At 54.8% G+C, this 24752-nt stretch overlaps 2 protein-coding genes across 3 annotated transcripts in view; one reads left to right on the top strand and one right to left on the bottom strand.

Moving 5' to 3' along the window:
- Positions 1-21055, top strand: part of Muc6 (mucin 6, oligomeric mucus/gel-forming) — a 38559-nt gene extending 17504 nt beyond the window's left edge. The window contains exons 32-34 of the mRNA XM_039098009.2: positions 18387-18523; positions 20206-20308; positions 20523-21055. Coding sequence (XP_038953937.1) covers positions 18387-18523; positions 20206-20308; positions 20523-20579 — 297 coding nt within the window. The 3' untranslated portion in view covers positions 20580-21055. The remainder of the gene's footprint in view (positions 1-18386; positions 18524-20205; positions 20309-20522) is intronic.
- Positions 21056-21734: 679 nt separating this feature from the next.
- Positions 21735-24752, bottom strand: part of Ap2a2 (adaptor related protein complex 2 subunit alpha 2) — a 73291-nt gene continuing 70273 nt past the window's right edge. The window contains exons 19-22 of one of the 2 annotated variants that reach the window (XM_008760010.4): positions 24532-24648; positions 24354-24423; positions 24130-24264; positions 21735-23468 (exon numbers count right to left, since the gene is read on the bottom strand). In XM_008760010.4, coding sequence (XP_008758232.1) covers positions 23391-23468; positions 24130-24264; positions 24354-24423; positions 24532-24648 — 400 coding nt within the window. In that variant the 3' untranslated portion in view covers positions 21735-23390. The remainder of the gene's footprint in view (positions 23469-24129; positions 24265-24353; positions 24424-24531; positions 24649-24752) is intronic. The other variant, NM_031008.2, reaches the window with a different exon arrangement.

Here is a 24752-nt window from a genome sequence, read left to right as displayed (position 1 = left end):
GGGAGTTCCACACACCTTCCCACCACTGCTGCTGTCTCCAGCACAAAACACACCACAGGTGTCTCCTTAGAAACATCTGTGCAGACCAACACAGCCTCCCCTACACCGTCAGCACTTCAGACCTCACTGGCCACAACACCTCCCTCATTTTCAACCTCCGCAGTGACGCAGACTTCTGAGGTAATTGTCACTCCTACACCCCAACACACAATTTCATCCGCCTCCACCTCCACAGCAAGGGCAACCATTCTTCCCACCACCCTGGAACAAACTCGGCCTCCTCACACATCAGCACCTGTCATTTACACAACCGGCGCCATCACCCAGACCAAAACATTCTCCACAGGCAGGACATCCCCCTCTACCTCACACCCCTCAGAAACAGCTTCAGTGACTGCCCACGGGTCCACATCAATGCCAGCGACTTCCAACTCAATTAAGCCAACCGTGAGTTCAACTGGCACACCCGTGATCCACACCACCTCAGCCACAACCAGCGGCCCTCAGACTCCACGCACCACACACCCTTCACCCACCGAGGCTGTCTCCAGCACAGTGCAAACCACCGGGCTCCCCTCAGGAACATCCATGCAGACTGCCACCAACCTCCCGACCCATTCAGGTCCTCAGACCTCAGCGTCCACACAACCCCCACTGATATCCACCTCGGCCGTGACACCCACCACTGAGATACTGAACACACCAACCGGCCAACACTCGGTGTCACCGGCCGCCTCCTCCACGCCACCGAGGACTGTCCTTCCAACCACCCTGGAAGGCACAAGGCCGCCTCACACAACAGTACCTGTCATTTATACAACCAGTGCCACCACCAGCACAAAAGGCTCACTCTCCACACACAGGACATCTACAGCACATCTCTCAGAGTCTTCCGCCATGACACCCACTCAATCAACATCAATTCTAGCTACCACCAACTCACTTAAGCCCACCACCGGTGTAACTGCTACCTCAGTGGTCCACACCTCCTCAGGCACACCTAGCAGCGCCCCTACTCCACACACCACACTCTCCCCACCCACGGCAGTTTTCTCCAGCACTACACACAGCACAGCTCCCCACGTCAGAACATCTGAGCCGTCCACCACCACACTCCCAACGCCATCAGCTCCTCAGACCTCTTCGGTCACATCACTGCCATCACTTTCACCTTCCTCTGTGTCACCAACTTCAGAGGTACACATCACCCCAACTAGCCCACACAGTCACACAGTCTCCTCGGTGTCTATGTCTGGCCCAGTGAGCACCATTCTACAAACCACGATAGAACAAACACGACCTCCAAACACACCCACAGCTGCCACTTCCTCAACCAGCGCCACCACCCAAACTCAAAGCTCTTTCTCCACAGAGAGAACCTCTACTTCCCACCTTTCCCAGACTTCCTCCAACACTGTTCATCCATCCACAGCAGGACCTACAACCACTGCCACCAAGTCCACCATGGGAGGAACTGCCACTCCAGTGGTCCACACCACCTCAGGCGCCAGTACCACTCCCCAGGCTGGGAGTTCCACACACCTTCCCACCACTGCTGCTGTCTCCAGCACAAAACACACCACAGGTGTCTCCTTAGAAACATCTGTGCAGACCAACACAGCCTCCCCTACACCGTCAGCACTTCAGACCTCACTGGCCACAACACCTCCCTCATTTTCAACCTCCGCAGTGACGCAGACTTCTGAGGTAATTGTCACTCCTACACCCCAACACACAATTTCATCCGCCTCCACCTCCACAGCAAGGGCAACCATTCTTCCCACCACCCTGGAACAAACTCGGCCTCCTCACACATCAGCACCTGTCATTTACACAACCGGCGCCATCACCCAGACCAAAACATTCTCCACAGGCAGGACATCCCCCTCTACCTCACACCCCTCAGAAACAGCTTCAGTGACTGCCCACGGGTCCACATCAATGCCAGCGACTTCCAACTCAATTAAGCCAACCGTGAGTTCAACTGGCACACCCGTGATCCACACCACCTCAGCCACAACCAGCGGCCCTCAGACTCCACGCACCACACACCCTTCACCCACCGAGGCTGTCTCCAGCACAGTGCAAACCACCGGGCTCCCCTCAGGAACATCCATGCAGACTGCCACCAACCTCCCGACCCATTCAGGTCCTCAGACCTCAGCGTCCACACAACCCCCACTGATATCCACCTCGGCCGTGACACCCACCACTGAGATACTGAACACACCAACCGGCCAACACTCGGTGTCACCGGCCGCCACCTCCACGCCACCGAGGACTGTCCTTCCAACCACCCTGGAAGGCACAAGGCCGCCTCACACAACAGTACCTGTCATTTATACAACCAGTGCCACCACCAGCACAAAAGGCTCACTCTCCACACACAGGACATCTACAGCACATCTCTCAGAGTCTTCCGCCATGACACCCACTCAATCAACATCAATTCTAGCTACCACCAACTCACTTAAGCCCACCACCGGTGTAACTGCTACCTCAGTGGTCCACACCTCCTCAGGCACACCTAGCAGCGCCCCTACTCCACACACCACACTCTCCCCACCCACGGCAGTTTTCTCCAGCACTACACACAGCACAGCTCCCCACGTCAGAACATCTGAGCCGTCCACCACCACACTCCCAACGCCATCAGCTCCTCAGACCTCTTCGGTCACATCACTGCCATCACTTTCACCTTCCTCTGTGTCACCAACTTCAGAGGTACACATCACCCCAACTAGCCCACACAGTCACACAGTCTCCTCGGTGTCTATGTCTGGCCCAGTGAGCACCATTCTACAAACCACGATAGAACAAACACGACCTCCAAACACACCCACAGCTGCCACTTCCTCAACCAGCGCCACCACCCAAACTCAAAGCTCTTTCTCCACAGAGAGAACCTCTACTTCCCACCTTTCCCAGACTTCCTCCAACACTGTTCATCCATCCACAGCAGGACCTACAACCACTGCCACCAAGTCCACCATGGGAGGAACTGCCACTCCAGTGGTCCACACCACCTCAGGCGCCAGTACCACTCCCCAGGCTGGGAGTTCCACACACCTTCCCACCACTGCTGCTGTCTCCAGCACAAAACACACCACAGGTGTCTCCTTAGAAACATCTGTGCAGACCAACACAGCCTCCCCTACACCGTCAGCACTTCAGACCTCACTGGCCACAACACCTCCCTCATTTTCAACCTCCGCAGTGACGCAGACTTCTGAGGTAATTGTCACTCCTACACCCCAACACACAATTTCATCCGCCTCCACCTCCACAGCAAGGGCAACCATTCTTCCCACCACCCTGGAACAAACTCGGCCTCCTCACACATCAGCACCTGTCATTTACACAACCGGCGCCATCACCCAGACCAAAACATTCTCCACAGGCAGGACATCCCCCTCTACCTCACACCCCTCAGAAACAGCTTCAGTGACTGCCCACGGGTCCACATCAATGCCAGCGACTTCCAACTCAATTAAGCCAACCGTGAGTTCAACTGGCACACCCGTGATCCACACCACCTCAGCCACAACCAGCGGCCCTCAGACTCCACGCACCACACACCCTTCACCCACCGAGGCTGTCTCCAGCACAGTGCAAACCACCGGGCTCCCCTCAGGAACATCCATGCAGACTGCCACCAACCTCCCGACCCATTCAGGTCCTCAGACCTCAGCGTCCACACAACCCCCACTGATATCCACCTCGGCCGTGACACCCACCACTGAGATACTGAACACACCAACCAGCCAACACTCGGTGTCACCGGCCGCCACCTCCACGCCACCGAGGACTGTCCTTCCAACCACCCTGGAAGGCACAAGGCCGCCTCACACAACAGTACCTGTCATTTATACAACCAGTGCCACCACCAGCACAAAAGGCTCACTCTCCACACACAGGACATCTACAGCACATCTCTCAGAGTCTTCCGCCATGACACCCACTCAATCAACATCAATTCTAGCTACCACCAACTCACTTAAGCCCACCACCGGTGTAACTGCTACCTCAGTGGTCCACACCTCCTCAGGCACACCTAGCAGCGCCCCTACTCCACACACCACACTCTCCCCACCCACGGCAGTTTTCTCCAGCACTACACACAGCACAGCTCCCCACGTCAGAACATCTGAGCCGTCCACCACCACACTCCCAACGCCATCAGCTCCTCAGACCTCTTCGGTCACATCACTGCCATCACTTTCACCTTCCTCTGTGTCACCAACTTCAGAGGTACACATCACCCCAACTAGCCCACACAGTCACACAGTCTCCTCGGTGTCTATGTCTGGCCCAGTGAGCACCATTCTACAAACCACGATAGAACAAACACGACCTCCAAACACACCCACAGCTGCCACTTCCTCAACCAGCGCCACCACCCAAACTCAAAGCTCTTTCTCCACAGAGAGAACCTCTACTTCCCACCTTTCCCAGACTTCCTCCAACACTGTTCATCCATCCACAGCAGGACCTACAACCACTGCCACCAAGTCCACCATGGGAGGAACTGCCACTCCAGTGGTCCACACCACCTCAGGCGCCAGTACCACTCCCCAGGCTGGGAGTTCCACACACCTTCCCACCACTGCTGCTGTCTCCAGCACAAAACACACCACAGGTGTCTCCTTAGAAACATCTGTGCAGACCAACACAGCCTCCCCTACACCGTCAGCACTTCAGACCTCACTGGCCACAACACCTCCCTCATTTTCAACCTCCGCAGTGACGCAGACTTCTGAGGTAATTGTCACTCCTACACCCCAACACACAATTTCATCCGCCTCCACCTCCACAGCAAGGGCAACCATTCTTCCCACCACCCTGGAACAAACTCGGCCTCCTCACACATCAGCACCTGTCATTTACACAACCGGCGCCATCACCCAGACCAAAACATTCTCCACAGGCAGGACATCCCCCTCTACCTCACACCCCTCAGAAACAGCTTCAGTGACTGCCCACGGGTCCACATCAATGCCAGCGACTTCCAACTCAATTAAGCCAACCGTGAGTTCAACTGGCACACCCGTGATCCACACCACCTCAGCCACAACCAGCGGCCCTCAGACTCCACGCACCACACACCCTTCACCCACCGAGGCTGTCTCCAGCACAGTGCAAACCACCGGGCTCCCCTCAGGAACATCCATGCAGACTGCCACCAACCTCCCGACCCATTCAGGTCCTCAGACCTCAGCGTCCACACAACCCCCACTGATATCCACCTCGGCCGTGACACCCACCACTGAGATACTGAACACACCAACCGGCCAACACTCGGTGTCACCGGCCGCCACCTCCACGCCACCGAGGACTGTCCTTCCAACCACCCTGGAAGGCACAAGGCCGCCTCACACAACAGTACCTGTCATTTATACAACCAGTGCCACCACCAGCACAAAAGGCTCACTCTCCACACACAGGACATCTACAGCACATCTCTCAGAGTCTTCCGCCATGACACCCACTCAATCAACATCAATTCTAGCTACCACCAACTCACTTAAGCCCACCACCGGTGTAACTGCTACCTCAGTGGTCCACACCTCCTCAGGCACACCTAGCAGCGCCCCTACTCCACACACCACACTCTCCCCACCCACGGCAGTTTTCTCCAGCACTACACACAGCACAGCTCCCCACGTCAGAACATCTGAGCCGTCCACCACCACACTCCCAACGCCATCAGCTCCTCAGACCTCTTCGGTCACATCACTGCCATCACTTTCACCTTCCTCTGTGTCACCAACTTCAGAGGTACACATCACCCCAACTAGCCCACACAGTCACACAGTCTCCTCGGTGTCTATGTCTGGCCCAGTGAGCACCATTCTACAAACCACGATAGAACAAACACGACCTCCAAACACACCCACAGCTGCCACTTCCTCAACCAGCGCCACCACCCAAACTCAAAGCTCTTTCTCCACAGAGAGAACCTCTACTTCCCACCTTTCCCAGACTTCCTCCAACACTGTTCATCCATCCACAGCAGGACCTACAACCACTGCCACCAAGTCCACCATGGGAGGAACTGCCACTCCAGTGGTCCACACCACCTCAGGCGCCAGTACCACTCCCCAGGCTGGGAGTTCCACACACCTTCCCACCACTGCTGCTGTCTCCAGCACAAAACACACCACAGGTGTCTCCTTAGAAACATCTGTGCAGACCAACACAGCCTCCCCTACACCGTCAGCACTTCAGACCTCACTGGCCACAACACCTCCCTCATTTTCAACCTCCGCAGTGACGCAGACTTCTGAGGTAATTGTCACTCCTACACCCCAACACACAATTTCATCCGCCTCCACCTCCACAGCAAGGGCAACCATTCTTCCCACCACCCTGGAACAAACTCGGCCTCCTCACACATCAGCACCTGTCATTTACACAACCGGCGCCATCACCCAGACCAAAACATTCTCCACAGGCAGGACATCCCCCTCTACCTCACACCCCTCAGAAACAGCTTCAGTGACTGCCCACGGGTCCACATCAATGCCAGCGACTTCCAACTCAATTAAGCCAACCGTGAGTTCAACTGGCACACCCGTGATCCACACCACCTCAGCCACAACCAGCGGCCCTCAGACTCCACGCACCACACACCCTTCACCCACCGAGGCTGTCTCCAGCACAGTGCAAACCACCGGGCTCCCCTCAGGAACATCCATGCAGACTGCCACCAACCTCCCGACCCATTCAGGTCCTCAGACCTCAGCGTCCACACAACCCCCACTGATATCCACCTCGGCCGTGACACCCACCACTGAGATACTGAACACACCAACCAGCCAACACTCGGTGTCACCGGCCGCCACCTCCACGCCACCGAGGACTGTCCTTCCAACCACCCTGGAAGGCACAAGGCCGCCTCACACAACAGTACCTGTCATTTATACAACCAGTGCCACCACCAGCACAAAAGGCTCACTCTCCACACACAGGACATCTACAGCACATCTCTCAGAGTCTTCCGCCATGACACCCACTCAATCAACATCAATTCTAGCTACCACCAACTCACTTAAGCCCACCACCGGTGTAACTGCTACCTCAGTGGTCCACACCTCCTCAGGCACACCTAGCAGCGCCCCTACTCCACACACCACACTCTCCCCACCCACGGCAGTTTTCTCCAGCACTACACACAGCACAGCTCCCCACGTCAGAACATCTGAGCCGTCCACCACCACACTCCCAACGCCATCAGCTCCTCAGACCTCTTCGGTCACATCACTGCCATCACTTTCACCTTCCTCTGTGTCACCAACTTCAGAGGTACACATCACCCCAACTAGCCCACACAGTCACACAGTCTCCTCGGTGTCTATGTCTGGCCCAGTGAGCACCATTCTACAAACCACGATAGAACAAACACGACCTCCAAACACACCCACAGCTGCCACTTCCTCAACCAGCGCCACCACCCAAACTCAAAGCTCTTTCTCCACAGAGAGAACCTCTACTTCCCACCTTTCCCAGACTTCCTCCAACACTGTTCATCCATCCACAGCAGGACCTACAACCACTGCCACCAAGTCCACCATGGGAGGAACTGCCACTCCAGTGGTCCACACCACCTCAGGCGCCAGTACCACTCCCCAGGCTGGGAGTTCCACACACCTTCCCACCACTGCTGCTGTCTCCAGCACAAAACACACCACAGGTGTCTCCTTAGAAACATCTGTGCAGACCAACACAGCCTCCCCTACACCGTCAGCACTTCAGACCTCACTGGCCACAACACCTCCCTCATTTTCAACCTCCGCAGTGACGCAGACTTCTGAGGTAATTGTCACTCCTACACCCCAACACACAATTTCATCCGCCTCCACCTCCACAGCAAGGGCAACCATTCTTCCCACCACCCTGGAACAAACTCGGCCTCCTCACACATCAGCACCTGTCATTTACACAACCGGCGCCATCACCCAGACCAAAACATTCTCCACAGGCAGGACATCCCCCTCTACCTCACACCCCTCAGAAACAGCTTCAGTGACTGCCCACGGGTCCACATCAATGCCAGCGACTTCCAACTCAATTAAGCCAACCGTGAGTTCAACTGGCACACCCGTGATCCACACCACCTCAGCCACAACCAGCGGCCCTCAGACTCCACGCACCACACACCCTTCACCCACCGAGGCTGTCTCCAGCACAGTGCAAACCACCGGGCTCCCCTCAGGAACATCCATGCAGACTGCCACCAACCTCCCGACCCATTCAGGTCCTCAGACCTCAGCGTCCACACAACCCCCACTGATATCCACCTCGGCCGTGACACCCACCACTGAGATACTGAACACACCAACCGGCCAACACTCGGTGTCACCGGCCGCCACCTCCACGCCACCGAGGACTGTCCTTCCAACCACCCTGGAAGGCACAAGGCCGCCTCACACAACAGTACCTGTCATTTATACAACCAGTGCCACCACCAGCACAAAAGGCTCACTCTCCACACACAGGACATCTACAGCACATCTCTCAGAGTCTTCCGCCATGACACCCACTCAATCAACATCAATTCTAGCTACCACCAACTCACTTAAGCCCACCACCGGTGTAACTGCTACCTCAGTGGTCCACACCTCCTCAGGCACACCTAGCAGCGCCCCTACTCCACACACCACACTCTCCCCACCCACGGCAGTTTTCTCCAGCACTACACACAGCACAGCTCCCCACGTCAGAACATCTGAGCCGTCCACCACCACACTCCCAACGCCATCAGCTCCTCAGACCTCTTCGGTCACATCACTGCCATCACTTTCACCTTCCTCTGTGTCACCAACTTCAGAGGTACACATCACCCCAACTAGCCCACACAGTCACACAGTCTCCTCGGTGTCTATGTCTGGCCCAGTGAGCACCATTCTACAAACCACGATAGAACAAACACGACCTCCAAACACACCCACAGCTGCCACTTCCTCAACCAGCGCCACCACCCAAACTCAAAGCTCTTTCTCCACAGAGAGAACCTCTACTTCCCACCTTTCCCAGACTTCCTCCAACACTGTTCATCCATCCACAGCAGGACCTACAACCACTGCCACCAAGTCCACCATGGGAGGAACTGCCACTCCAGTGGTCCACACCACCTCAGGCGCCAGTACCACTCCCCAGGCTGGGAGTTCCACACACCTTCCCACCACTGCTGCTGTCTCCAGCACAAAACACACCACAGGTGTCTCCTTAGAAACATCTGTGCAGACCAACACAGCCTCCCCTACACCGTCAGCACTTCAGACCTCACTGGCCACAACACCTCCCTCATTTTCAACCTCCGCAGTGACGCAGACTTCTGAGGTAATTGTCACTCCTACACCCCAACACACAATTTCATCCGCCTCCACCTCCACAGCAAGGGCAACCATTCTTCCCACCACCCTGGAACAAACTCGGCCTCCTCACACATCAGCACCTGTCATTTACACAACCGGCGCCATCACCCAGACCAAAACATTCTCCACAGGCAGGACATCCCCCTCTACCTCACACCCCTCAGAAACAGCTTCAGTGACTGCCCACGGGTCCACATCAATGCCAGCGACTTCCAACTCAATTAAGCCAACCGTGAGTTCAACTGGCACACCCGTGATCCACACCACCTCAGCCACAACCAGCGGCCCTCAGACTCCACGCACCACACACCCTTCACCCACCGAGGCTGTCTCCAGCACAGTGCAAACCACCGGGCTCCCCTCAGGAACATCCATGCAGACTGCCACCAACCTCCCGACCCATTCAGGTCCTCAGACCTCAGCGTCCACACAACCCCCACTGATATCCACCTCGGCCGTGACACCCACCACTGAGATACTGAACACACCAACCGGCCAACACTCGGTGTCACCGGCCGCCACCTCCACGCCACCGAGGACTGTCCTTCCAACCACCCTGGAAGGCACAAGGCCGCCTCACACAACAGTACCTGTCATTTATACAACCAGTGCCACCACCAGCACAAAAGGCTCACTCTCCACACACAGGACATCTACAGCACATCTCTCAGAGTCTTCCGCCATGACACCCACTCAATCAACATCAATTCTAGCTACCACCAACTCACTTAAGCCCACCACCGGTGTAACTGCTACCTCAGTGGTCCACACCTCCTCAGGCACACCTAGCAGCGCCCCTACTCCACACACCACACTCTCCCCACCCACGGCAGTTTTCTCCAGCACTACACACAGCACAGCTCCCCACGTCAGAACATCTGAGCCGTCCACCACCACACTCCCAACGCCATCAGCTCCTCAGACCTCTTCGGTCACATCACTGCCATCACTTTCACCTTCCTCTGTGTCACCAACTTCAGAGGTACACATCACCCCAACTAGCCCACACAGTCACACAGTCTCCTCGGTGTCTATGTCTGGCCCAGTGAGCACCATTCTACAAACCACGATAGAACAAACACGACCTCCAAACACACCCACAGCTGCCACTTCCTCAACCAGCGCCACCACCCAAACTCAAAGCTCTTTCTCCACAGAGAGAACCTCTACTTCCCACCTTTCCCAGACTTCCTCCAACACTGTTCATCCATCCACAGCAGGACCTACAACCACTGCCACCAAGTCCACCATGGGAGGAACTGCCACTCCAGTGGTCCACACCACCTCAGGCGCCAGTACCACTCCCCAGGCTGGGAGTTCCACACACCTTCCCACCACTGCTGCTGTCTCCAGCACAAAACACACCACAGGTGTCTCCTTAGAAACATCTGTGCAGACCAACACAGCCTCCCCTACACCGTCAGCACTTCAGACCTCACTGGCCACAACACCTCCCTCATTTTCAACCTCCGCAGTGACGCAGACTTCTGAGGTAATTGTCACTCCTACACCCCAACACACAATTTCATCCGCCTCCACCTCCACAGCAAGGGCAACCATTCTTCCCACCACCCTGGAACAAACTCGGCCTCCTCACACATCAGCACCTGTCATTTACACAACCGGCGCCATCACCCAGACCAAAACATTCTCCACAGGCAGGACATCCCCCTCTACCTCACACCCCTCAGAAACAGCTTCAGTGACTGCCCACGGGTCCACATCAATGCCAGCGACTTCCAACTCAATTAAGCCAACCGTGAGTTCAACTGGCACACCCGTGATCCACACCACCTCAGCCACAACCAGCGGCCCTCAGACTCCACGCACCACACACCCTTCACCCACCGAGGCTGTCTCCAGCACAGTGCAAACCACCGGGCTCCCCTCAGGAACATCCATGCAGACTGCCACCAACCTCCCGACCCATTCAGGTCCTCAGACCTCAGCGTCCACACAACCCCCACTGATATCCACCTCGGCCGTGACACCCACCACTGAGATACTGAACACACCAACCGGCCAACACTCGGTGTCACCGGCCGCCTCCTCCACGCCACCGAGGACTGTCCTTCCAACCACCCTGGAAGGCACAAGGCCGCCTCACACAACAGTACCTGTCATTTATACAACCAGTGCCACCACCAGCACAAAAGGCTCACTCTCCACACACAGGACATCTACAGCACATCTCTCAGAGTCTTCCGCCATGACACCCACTCAATCAACATCAATTCTAGCTACCACCAACTCACTTAAGCCCACCACCGGTGTAACTGCTACCTCAGTGGTCCACACCTCCTCAGGCACACCTAGCAGCGCCCCTACTCCACACACCACACTCTCCCCACCCACGGCAGTTTTCTCCAGCACTACACACAGCACAGCTCCCCACGTCAGAACATCTGAGCCGTCCACCACCACACTCCCAACGCCATCAGCTCCTCAGACCTCTTCGGTCACATCACTGCCATCACTTTCACCTTCCTCTGTGTCACCAACTTCAGAGGTACACATCACCCCAACTAGCCCACACAGTCACACAGTCTCCTCGGTGTCTATGTCTGGCCCAGTGAGCACCATTCTACAAACCACGATAGAACAAACACGACCTCCAAACACACCCACAGCTGCCACTTCCTCAACCAGCGCCACCACCCAAACTCAAAGCTCTTTCTCCACAGAGAGAACCTCTACTTCCCACCTTTCCCAGACTTCCTCCAACACTGTTCATCCATCCACAGCAGGACCTACAACCACTGCCACCAAGTCCACCATGGGAGGAACTGCCACTCCAGTGGTCCACACCACCTCAGGCGCCAGTACCACTCCCCAGGCTGGGAGTTCCACACACCTTCCCACCACTGCTGCTGTCTCCAGCACAAAACACACCACAGGTGTCTCCTTAGAAACATCTGTGCAGACCAACACAGCCTCCCCTACACCGTCAGCACTTCAGACCTCACTGGCCACAACACCTCCCTCATTTTCAACCTCCGCAGTGACGCAGACTTCTGAGGTAATTGTCACTCCTACACCCCAACACACAATTTCATCCGCCTCCACCTCCACAGCAAGGGCAACCATTCTTCCCACCACCCTGGAACAAACTCGGCCTCCTCACACATCAGCACCTGTCATTTACACAACCGGCGCCATCACCCAGACCAAAACATTCTCCACAGGCAGGACATCCCCCTCTACCTCACACCCCTCAGAAACAGCTTCAGTGACTGCCCACGGGTCCACATCAATGCCAGCGACTTCCAACTCAATTAAGCCAACCGTGAGTTCAACTGGCACACCCGTGATCCACACCACCTCAGCCACAACCAGCGGCCCTCAGACTCCACGCACCACACACCCTTCACCCACCGAGGCTGTCTCCAGCACAGTGCAAACCACCGGGCTCCCCTCAGGAACATCCATGCAGACTGCCACCAACCTCCCGACCCATTCAGGTCCTCAGACCTCAGCGTCCACACAACCCCCACTGATATCCACCTCGGCCGTGACACCCACCACTGAGATACTGAACACACCAACCGGCCAACACTCGGTGTCACCGGCCGCCACCTCCACGCCACCGAGGACTGTCCTTCCAACCACCCTGGAAGGCACAAGGCCGCCTCACACAACAGTACCTGTCATTTATACAACCAGTGCCACCACCAGCACAAAAGGCTCACTCTCCACACACAGGACATCTACAGCACATCTCTCAGAGTCTTCCGCCATGACACCCACTCAATCAACATCAATTCTAGCTACCACCAACTCACTTAAGCCCACCACCGGTGTAACTGCTACCTCAGTGGTCCACACCTCCTCAGGCACACCTAGCAGCGCCCCTACTCCACACACCACACTCTCCCCACCCACGGCAGTTTTCTCCAGCACTACACACAGCACAGCTCCCCACGTCAGAACATCTGAGCCGTCCACCACCACACTCCCAACGCCATCAGCTCCTCAGACCTCTTCGGTCACATCACTGCCATCACTTTCACCTTCCTCTGTGTCACCAACTTCAGAGGTACACATCACCCCAACTAGCCCACACAGTCACACAGTCTCCTCGGTGTCTATGTCTGGCCCAGTGAGCACCATTCTACAAACCACGATAGAACAAACACGACCTCCAAACACACCCACAGCTGCCACTTCCTCAACCAGCGCCACCACCCAAACTCAAAGCTCTTTCTCCACAGAGAGAACCTCTACTTCCCACCTTTCCCAGACTTCCTCCAACACTGTTCATCCATCCACAGCAGGACCTACAACCACTGCCACCAAGTCCACCATGGGAGGAACTGCCACTCCAGTGGTCCACACCACCTCAGGCGCCAGTACCACTCCCCAGGCTGGGAGTTCCACACACCTTCCCACCACTGCTGCTGTCTCCAGCACAAAACACACCACAGGTGTCTCCTTAGAAACATCTGTGCAGACCAACACAGCCTCCCCTACACCGTCAGCACTTCAGACCTCACTGGCCACAACACCTCCCTCATTTTCAACCTCCGCAGTGACGCAGACTTCTGAGGTAATTGTCACTCCTACACCCCAACACACAATTTCATCCGCCTCCACCTCCACAGCAAGGGCAACCATTCTTCCCACCACCCTGGAACAAACTCGGCCTCCTCACACATCAGCACCTGTCATTTACACAACCGGCGCCATCACCCAGACCAAAACATTCTCCACAGGCAGGACATCCCCCTCTACCTCACACCCCTCAGAAACAGCTTCAGTGACTGCCCACGGGTCCACATCAATGCCAGCGACTTCCAACTCAATTAAGCCAACCGTGAGTTCAACTGGCACACCCGTGATCCACACCACCTCAGCCACAACCAGCGGCCCTCAGACTCCACGCACCACACACCCTTCACCCACCGAGGCTGTCTCCAGCACAGTGCAAACCACCGGGCTCCCCTCAGGAACATCCATGCAGACTGCCACCAACCTCCCGACCCATTCAGGTCCTCAGACCTCAGCGTCCACACAACCCCCACTGATATCCACCTCGGCCGTGACACCCACCACTGAGATACTGAACACACCAACCGGCCAACACTCGGTGTCACCGGCCGCCTCCTCCACGCCACCGAGGACTGTCCTTCCAACCACCCTGGAAGGCACAAGGCCGCCTCACACAACAGTACCTGTCATTTATACAACCAGTGCCACCACCAGCACAAAAGGCTCACTCTCCACACACAGGACATCTACAGCACATCTCTCAGAGTCTTCCGCCATGACACCCACTCAATCAACATCAATTCTAGCTACCACCAACTCACTTAAGCCCACCACCGGTGTAACTGCTACCTCAGTGGTCCACACCTCCTCAGGCACACCTAGCAGCGCCCCTACTCCACACACCACACTCTCCCCACCCACGGCAGTTTTCTCCAGCACTACACACAGCACAGCTCCCCACGTCAGAACATCTGAGCCGTCCACCACCACACTCCCAACGCCATCAGCTCCTCAGACCTCTTCGGTCACATCACTGCCATCACTTTCACCTTCCTCTGTGTCACCAACTTCAGAGGTACACATCACCCCAACTAGCCCACACAGTCACACAGTCTCCTCGGTGTCTATGTCTGGCCCAGTGAGCACCATTCTACAAACCACGATAGAACAAACACGACCTCCAAACACACCCACAGCTGCCACTTCCTCAACCAGCGCCACCACCCAAACTCAAAGCTCTTTCTCCACAGAGAGAACCTCTACTTCCCACCTTTCCCAGACTTCCTCCAACACTGTTCATCCATCCACAGCAGGACCTACAACCACTGCCACCAAGTCCACCATGGGAGGAACTGCCACTCCAGTGGTCCACACCACCTCAGGCGCCAGTACCACTCCCCAGGCTGGGAGTTCCACACACCTTCCCACCACTGCTGCTGTCTCCAGCACAAAACACACCACAGGTGTCTCCTTAGAAACATCTGTGCAGACCAACACAGCCTCCCCTACACCGTCAGCACTTCAGACCTCACTGGCCACAACACCTCCCTCATTTTCAACCTCCGCAGTGACGCAGACTTCTGAGGTAATTGTCACTCCTACACCCCAACACACAATTTCATCCGCCTCCACCTCCACAGCAAGGGCAACCATTCTTCCCACCACCCTGGAACAAACTCGGCCTCCTCACACATCAGCACCTGTCATTTACACAACCGGCGCCATCACCCAGACCAAAACATTCTCCACAGGCAGGACATCCCCCTCTACCTCACACCCCTCAGAAACAGCTTCAGTGACTGCCCACGGGTCCACATCAATGCCAGCGACTTCCAACTCAATTAAGCCAACCGTGAGTTCAACTGGCACACCCGTGATCCACACCACCTCAGCCACAACCAGCGGCCCTCAGACTCCACGCACCACACACCCTTCACCCACCGAGGCTGTCTCCAGCACAGTGCAAACCACCGGGCTCCCCTCAGGAACATCCATGCAGACTGCCACCAACCTCCCGACCCATTCAGGTCCTCAGACCTCAGCGTCCACACAACCCCCACTGATATCCACCTCGGCCGTGACACCCACCACTGAGATACTGAACACACCAACCGGCCAACACTCGGTGTCACCGGCCGCCTCCTCCACGCCACCGAGGACTGTCCTTCCAACCACCCTGGAAGGCACAAGGCCGCCTCACACAACAGTACCTGTCATTTATACAACCAGTGCCACCACCAGCACAAAAGGCTCACTCTCCACACACAGGACATCTACAGCACATCTCTCAGAGTCTTCCGCCATGACACCCACTCAATCAACATCAATTCTAGCTACCACCAACTCACTTAAGCCCACCACCGGTGTAACTGCTACCTCAGTGGTCCACACCTCCTCAGGCACACCTAGCAGCGCCCCTACTCCACACACCACACTCTCCCCACCCACGGCAGTTTTCTCCAGCACTACACACAGCACAGCTCCCCACGTCAGAACATCTGAGCCGTCCACCACCACACTCCCAACGCCATCAGCTCCTCAGACCTCTTCGGTCACATCACTGCCATCACTTTCACCTTCCTCTGTGTCACCAACTTCAGAGGTACACATCACCCCAACTAGCCCACACAGTCACACAGTCTCCTCGGTGTCTATGTCTGGCCCAGTGAGCACCATTCTACAAACCACGATAGAACAAACACGACCTCCAAACACACCCACAGCTGCCACTTCCTCAACCAGCGCCACCACCCAAACTCAAAGCTCTTTCTCCACAGAGAGAACCTCTACTTCCCACCTTTCCCAGACTTCCTCCAACACTGTTCATCCATCCACAGCAGGACCTACAACCACTGCCACCAAGTCCACCATGGGAGGAACTGCCACTCCAGTGGTCCACACCACCTCAGGCGCCAGTACCACTCCCCAGGCTGGGAGTTCCACACACCTTCCCACCACTGCTGCTGTCTCCAGCACAAAACACACCACAGGTGTCTCCTTAGAAACATCTGTGCAGACCAACACAGCCTCCCCTACACCGTCAGCACTTCAGACCTCACTGGCCACAACACCTCCCTCATTTTCAACCTCCGCAGTGACGCAGACTTCTGAGGTAATTGTCACTCCTACACCCCAACACACAATTTCATCCGCCTCCACCTCCACAGCAAGGGCAACCATTCTTCCCACCACCCTGGAACAAACTCGGCCTCCTCACACATCAGCACCTGTCATTTACACAACCGGCGCCATCACCCAGACCAAAACATTCTCCACAGGCAGGACATCCCCCTCTACCTCACACCCCTCAGAAACAGCTTCAGTGACTGCCCACGGGTCCACATCAATGCCAGCGACTTCCAACTCAATTAAGCCAACCGTGAGTTCAACTGGCACACCCGTGATCCACACCACCTCAGCCACAACCAGCGGCCCTCAGACTCCACGCACCACACACCCTTCACCCACCGAGGCTGTCTCCAGCACAGTGCAAACCACCGGGCTCCCCTCAGGAACATCCATGCAGACTGCCACCAACCTCCCGACCCATTCAGGTCCTCAGACCTCAGCGTCCACACAACCCCCACTGATATCCACCTCGGCCGTGACACCCACCACTGAGATACTGAACACACCAACCAGCCAACACTCGGTGTCACCGGCCGCCACCTCCACGCCACCGAGGACTGTCCTTCCAACCAATGGACACACAGCACCATCACCTTCCTCCTTCATTCCATTGAGCACCATTCTCACAACTCCTACAGTGACCGGTACAAGGTCCCCTCCAACAGTACCACCTATGCTGTCTACTACAGTTGCCATTACCGACGTTTATACCTCCTTTACAACAGCAACAACTTCTCCTTCATGGTGGAGTTCTTCCCCCGTTCCCCACAGCTCCACTATTGCCCCTTCCTTTTCATCCTCCACCAGTGTTCTCTCCCCCCCTACAAGCTTGCTATCGACTCTGGTTTCTCTCAGTGACAACCCCCTCTCTCCGTCCGTGCCATCATCTCCGTCTCCCCCCCCTAATTCTAGTCTCACTACATCTTTCCTTGCATCTTCTCCACCATCCTCCCTGACATCCAGTCTCCCTCCTACTTCACGATCTATTCCGTCCACCCTACTGTCCACACCCTCTCCCACCTCAGTTTCCCATTCCCCGCTGTTTACTAAACCCACAGTATCCCCTCCTCCATCCGTCTCTGCCTTTGTGTCTCCTTCTGCTGCCTCTCCTCCTAATTCCTCTGTGTCTCCTCTTGTTACCTCCATTTCTTCCTCTGCTCTCCCTACTAGCCACATGACTCCCACCCCATCGAATATGCCAACCTCCAGCACTGGTCCTTTCTCCACTTCCAAGACCACCTCTCACACGCCCACATTTTCTTCATTTTCCTCGAAGTCCACCACCTCCCAATTTACCTCCCTTACTACCCAAGCTGCTACATCAGGGCTATTGTCTTCAACCATGGGTATGACAAACTTCCCAAGTTCTCCAGACACCAACCATACCACTAGGCCTCCTGGTACCAGCCCACTGCCCACATCTGTGTTCCTGAGCCGCAGTACTACTCCCAGTGGAAGCTCCTCTCCTTCTACCCCAACATCGCCCTCCAATCTGGGCTCCTCGGTCTCCTCACCACCCGCAGATCCTGGTAAGTACTGTGTGGCTGGGTCCCTGGTCCCTAGCCTACTTAGGTTCCATCTCTTTACTCCTCAGGATTTTACACAGCAGGTGTTGTGTAGTCTGCTGTGCATACTTCCCTCCTGTGCTCCCACGCTGCCTCTGTGCAGGTCTCGGAGCATCTTTTGGGTTTTTCTGGTGCTAAGTGCAAGCTTCTTTCTCATCACCTCAGGAGTACTTCTCTGTTCACCCAGTCTGGCTGAACAAGAGACTTAAATCCTCCGATAGTTTGAGCCAGTTTGACTTCTCTGGCCTTCTACTGCTCCCTGCAAGGGTTCACTTGTGCCCCATGGGCCTGCTGTAGCCTTGAGTTGCTTGGTCCCAAGATCTCTAAGCCCTCCACACCTGGCTAGCATGTGGGGTGTGGTTAGGCCCTTGTGTTTAGGCGTGCAAACTACCCCAGTGCTGAAGAAAGTGATCGCCTAGTCCAGGCAAGGAAATTAGTATGTACCATTTGCCCATGGTTTCTATAAGCTATCCTACCCACCTATCACTAATGCCACCCAGAGGAACGTGATCCCAGCACAATGTCAGCCTGCACAGCAACTGGAATTCAATATGTACTCTGAGGACAGACACCCTTGAGGGTTCCACTCAGAGCACGCAACTTGGGGCCAGGTTTCCCACACAAGCTCCAGGCCTCCTTCATGCAGGGTCTTCACAGAGCCAGCAATCAGTAACTGTTTGTGCTTACAGCTTGTTTAAGTTCAGGCTGTTTCCTGAGAAAACAGCCTCAAGAAGTAAGGCGAGAAAGCAGTGTTACAGCACAGGAAGAGATCACCCCAAAACTCCTCGGAGAAGTAGGCCAGGGATAAACTTGGATACATGAGAGAAGATACAGGGTGCAAATCTGTCACCCACAAATACTTTTTTTTTTTATCTTGGTTTTGTTATTGTTTTTCAAGACAGGGTTTCTGTTCTAGAACTCACTTTGTAGACTCGGCTGCCCTTGAACTCACAAGCAATCCACCTGCCTCTGCCTCCCAAGTGCTAGGGTAACAGCTGTATGCACCATGCCTGGCTCACATATCATTTTTAACTTAATATGTTGTGGGTACAACTTGCAGGAGCCAGTTCTGTCATGAGGGTTCTAGAGACGAAAAGGTCATAAGGTTTGGTGACAAGCCCCTTTACCTGTTGAGCCACCTTACTTAACCCAAGTTCCTCATGGGCAGTATCAACCCAGGCTCTTCTTGACTCACGGTCTTTCGGCATAGCCTCCCGAGAGCTGATTGTAGGTAATATACCATCCCAACCTGCCCATACTGGCAGATCCTAAGGCCAACAGTACAGCCTGACTGCTGAAGTGTCACTACCATTTGTCATCCTGAAGCCCAGAGGAAAAGGCTTTCTCTGCTGCGCCCTTAACCCAGGTGGCACAATGCTTCTTCTCAGATATTGTATGTTCTCTTGTGAGGGATACAGACATTCTCCTCCGATACCCTCCTTGGCCCTTAGTATGTCCTCCCATCCAACAGGCCTAAGACACCTTTACTGGGGACTCTGGGGAACTGACTCAGATTCACTTGAGCCTGGCTCAGTGCCAGATCCTTTAAGAAGGCTTTGAAAACTGGAAGGATAAGGAGCTACGTAGGACGAGTCAGATGGGGACAAGGTAGTATCTCAGACCCCCTCTTCGGCCTCCATCCTCAGGGGCCTGCAGCTTGCAAGAAGAGGAGCACCAGATTACCTACCAGGGCTGTGTGGCAAATGTGACTCTAACTCGTTGCCAGGGTTTCTGTGCCTCCTCTGTCAGGTGAGTTGCTGGCAAACACCCTCCTGTCTGCTGGGGCCAGAAACCTCACAGGAGCTGGGCTCTCAGTGGTTCCCATGCCAGTTCTGACTGGCAGAGGTCTAGGCAGGTCACTCTGGCCACACTTGCCTTGCCCATGAGCAGGTGCTGGCTTCAGAGGGCCTGGCCTTGGGAGTCAGGGGGAATTCTGACCTTGCTGGTCTCTGTTTCTTGGCAGTATCAATATGGACACCCTGCAGCTGGAGACCAGCTGTGGCTGCTGTCAGCCCCTTAGTACCTACAAGAAGCAACTCTTGCTGCCCTGCCCAGATCCCAATGCACCAGGTCAGCAGCTCACACTCACTCTCCAAGTGTTCAGCAGCTGTGTATGCAGTTCCCTGCAATGCAAGAACTGAACAGCACCAACTAGCCTCTGGGTACAAGAAAATGCTATTCTCATTACCTCCCCAACACTGGTAACATGCAAACCCTTTATTGGCCAGGGGCATGGCCTCCAAGAGACATTGACCACGTTTCATCCTGAGGTAGCTACAGAGAAATAGCTGTCATGCAGAGCCTCCTACCATCGTCTCCTGTACACCTTGACCAAGCAAAACAGGCCTTATGGTGGAAATAAAGTGGCATCCCTTCAATCTTGATGCATTGGACATTTCCTGTCTGCCTGCACAGCAGCACCTCCCGGCCTCTGGCTATATTGCCCAAGACATCAGAGCACAGAAGCAGATGCTAAGACTGCAGGACACCTGGAGAGATGAGGAGAATGGTGGGAGGAAGATGCAGGGGTAGGAGTCCTGGGTGGGGACAAGCAGCAAGATAAGCAGCAGACACACAAGGAAAGAAAAAAGGAAAGAAAAAAAGGCATTGGCACTTGCTGGACAGGAGGCCGTCGCCCAACAATGAGCAGATTCCAAATAAAATGGTTCTTTTCAAGGCAGAACCTGCTGTGTACACATTGCTACAGTCCTCCAGAATCCTGGGCATGATATCACAAACGCTTGCACAGGCTAGGCCATTAGGACCTGAAACTGTAGAGGTCCATGTCCTAGGTGGGGCTAGGGCAGAAAGACTGCCAGCCCTATGAGCTGCTCCCACCCAGGATTTTTGCCAAGTGTAGTGAAACCCACCATCTCCCTGGCTCTCCAGGCAAGGACCATCTCTCTTGCACAGTCTCAGCCTAGGGCAGGGAAGGAAGTCCTGAGCCCATAGGCCTTATGTGCTTAGACCAAAGCCTCGAGGTGCGGGATTTCAGTGGAGCTTAGGCAGTGTGTGGACCCAGCCTAGGGTACACTCAGCATCAGCGTCAGGAAAGTCACTTCCTGAGTTACCCCTCAATTGAGAGGGTCTTTGCTCTAAGTTGTACTCAATTCCTCAAGGAATGGTCTCAAGGCTATCCAGGACACTCCCCACAAAAACCACACACATGTTCCAGTTTCCTGTCCTAGCATTTATTTTTTTTTTTTCTCTGAGAACAAGCACACTGGACTAATGGAGGCCCGGTAGTCATGGAGGGCGGGCCTATGCCCCAGCAGCTTCCGTGTGCTGGGACGTTACTGATCGAGACACCATCACTGGGCAGCACATGGTACACAGGTTGAGCTATCCACACGGTCCATGCAATAGTGCGTGGACTGTACATAATGGACAGCCACACTGTCCAGCTACTAGAGCAAGGGGACTTGGGAGGCTCACTGTGACCACAGCTAGGTCATCCATCTGGAACAGAAGAAGCCTGTGCCATGGCAGGCGTGGGTCACAACATGACAGGCAGACCAAGGGCTTTGTGGAATGCACTGATCAGCACACAGGTGTTGGTTGTTCTGACTAACTGCCTGGGCTGGACAGAGTGGGGCTACGGGAGCCTGAGTAGGCTGGAGCCCTGCTGCAGCCCTCAAACCCACCATGACAGGCTAGCAGCCTGAGGCTGAGGCAAAAAACATCCTCATTTAAGTGACCACCCCTAGTGCTGCAGTGGGCAAGGGACATCAACACTGCTGTGTAAGTACCGCTGACCCTATACAGCTGAGTCTGTAGCAGTCCTGGGCATCACCTCAAGACAGAGTGCAAGGTCCCAAGCCTGAGCTGCTGATGTGGCCTATGCTCTTCCCCTGATGGGCTGTACATACAGTCCAATGCCCACAAAGGGTTAACTGGCCCGTGAGCTAGGAAGCCCAGTGCATCCTTAGTGCAGCACCTGCCTGGGCTGCCATTCTCGCTCCAGCCTGTCACTCCATTGCCACATTTAGGTCTCTCTTTCCCACCCAACCACAAGGGCTTCACAGAAGTGAGGACAGAGCACTGGGCACCAACCAAGACCCTCTGGAGAGAAGCGTGTCTCACAGTCATTACCTCATCACCCCACCCACATAGCCTTCAGGTCCCCAGAAGGTACCATAGGGACAGTACATTCATAAAAACAAAAGATGGGTGACATCCATGTCTTCCAAAGTCAAGAGGAAGCCCTTTGCCCACCATGCTGCAAAACTAGGATCTCAAAAAAGTGGTGAAATGTTCAGACTGTCCCTTCAAGAACACTGGCTTGTTAGGCACAGGGCCCTGCCACGAGTGGGCATGGAGTTTGCCAACAGTTATAAGCACAAGCACTTCAGCACCGTCAGGCAGTGCTGCAGCAAACTCCATGGACACTGCCCGGCCCTTGAGGTCACACACCTCTAAGCCACTGCCCTCACCATCCAGCATGGTCACACAGCCCTGTGTTAACCCTATAAGCACATGGCGCTATTTCTGGATTCTGAGATTGAACCAGTGGCATTTTAATAAAATTTGAACAAAATTTCCACTTTCGTTCAAATTTCTAATTTCCCTTTAATTTGTAGGTTGAACCACAGGACTGCCTTGATTTCCCAGGCCCAGGCACCCTTCTTTGACGGGGCAGGCCTGCTGCAGCCCTTCTCAAACTGTGTCCTGCATTCCCTCCACACCCAGGGGCTGGCTGTAGGTGTAGGACTGGAGGTGCCTTGAATGGCAGTTTTCAGACAAGGGGTGTTTATCTGCAGTGTGGTACAAAGACAAACGAGAGAGACGAGAGAGACGCACAAACAAAGAGCCTGATCTTCTGGTCTGTGGATTAGAACTGTTCCGACAGCAATTCACATAGTCTCTGAGAGACGGTGTCTTTGCTGGTACGCAAGGTGAGTCTGTACATCTGAAAGAGAGAGCAGCAGGGTGAGTGGGCACTGAGCCCAGGCTGATCTTAGCAGTACTTTTGTAGCCCAGGCCTCACCACTCACAGCAGTCCCCCCCCCAAAGCACCACTGTTTCACCAGTGAAAAGTCTAATGAAAGCTGGTGTTTGCAGCCCGGGCACTAAGACACAGTCTAACTGTGTAGCCTGGGCACTCTTCCTGCCCTCTCTTCCTGAGTACTAAGATTACAGGCATACACAACCAGCTTGGCAGCTTCTCATCAAGTTAACTATGTACCACCCTGTGAGCTGACCACTATACTCCCAAACCACCAAGTGCTGTGAAAAGTATCCATACTCAGAACAGAGCACACAGAGTGGGGTCTCTAGAGGAATACTGCTGACACAAGTGGCAAATGTCCAACACTTCCAGAAAGGGACACAGAACAAGACAGCACTGGGAGCGCTGCTTAGACAGAGCTCAGGGGTAGGTACTGTGGAAGCACATTGGGCCTTCGGTGAGGAGATAGAAACATGATGTGCTCCACTGGCCAGGAGCTGTCTAAATGTCTGCACTGTCACCATGACCAACAACCCTTAGTATCTGAGTATCTCTATAAATAAACCACACTGAAATAAACAGCGACACAAGCATATCCATCCTCCTGTTGCAAAGCCCTCACCTGAGCTTGCAGGTTTGGCTCCAGGCGCAACAAGCAGCCGATCTGGGTGGTTTTGGTATGTATTATGCCAGCACCCACAAAATTTGCAGGGTTTGGATCAACTTCTTCCAGGAGCGCAGAACCAAATCCAATAATCTACAGAGAATGAACAGGCAGGTCAAGACTCACTGGCCCCAGCACTGGCCTCGGGGACATTGCCAGATGGCACCCTACCAGCATTCTACCTTCGCTTTAGTGATTTCTGTGTCCATCGGATGCTTTGCTTTGAAGATATTCTGCACTTCTTGCTGTGGACTAAAAGAACAGAATGTTAGTACTAAAAGCTATGCTGAAACCCACACAGCATCCTTTCCAGAGACAGCATCCCCATTCCCCTCTCCACCCATAGTTCACTCCTCTTACTTGCTCAACTGCTTCCAACGTTGAAAGAAATCCTGAGAAGCCATTTCTGTGGGCTGGAAAAATTTGTTGAGAGTGATGGGAAGCTTAACAGACACATTCTGGAAGGTACCACCATACCTATAACAACAGAGTCATGTTATGGAGAACAAACACAGAACCAGAATGTCTTAGTTGGTGAATCTTCTGGGCTTAGAAAATGGCCATGTAGCTACCCACCCCAA

This window comes from Rattus norvegicus, chromosome 1, assembly GCF_036323735.1.
Source record: "Rattus norvegicus strain BN/NHsdMcwi chromosome 1, GRCr8, whole genome shotgun sequence".
NCBI lineage: Eukaryota > Metazoa > Chordata > Mammalia > Rodentia > Muridae > Rattus > Rattus norvegicus.
This window is presented reverse-complemented; position numbering and strand designations above follow the sequence as displayed.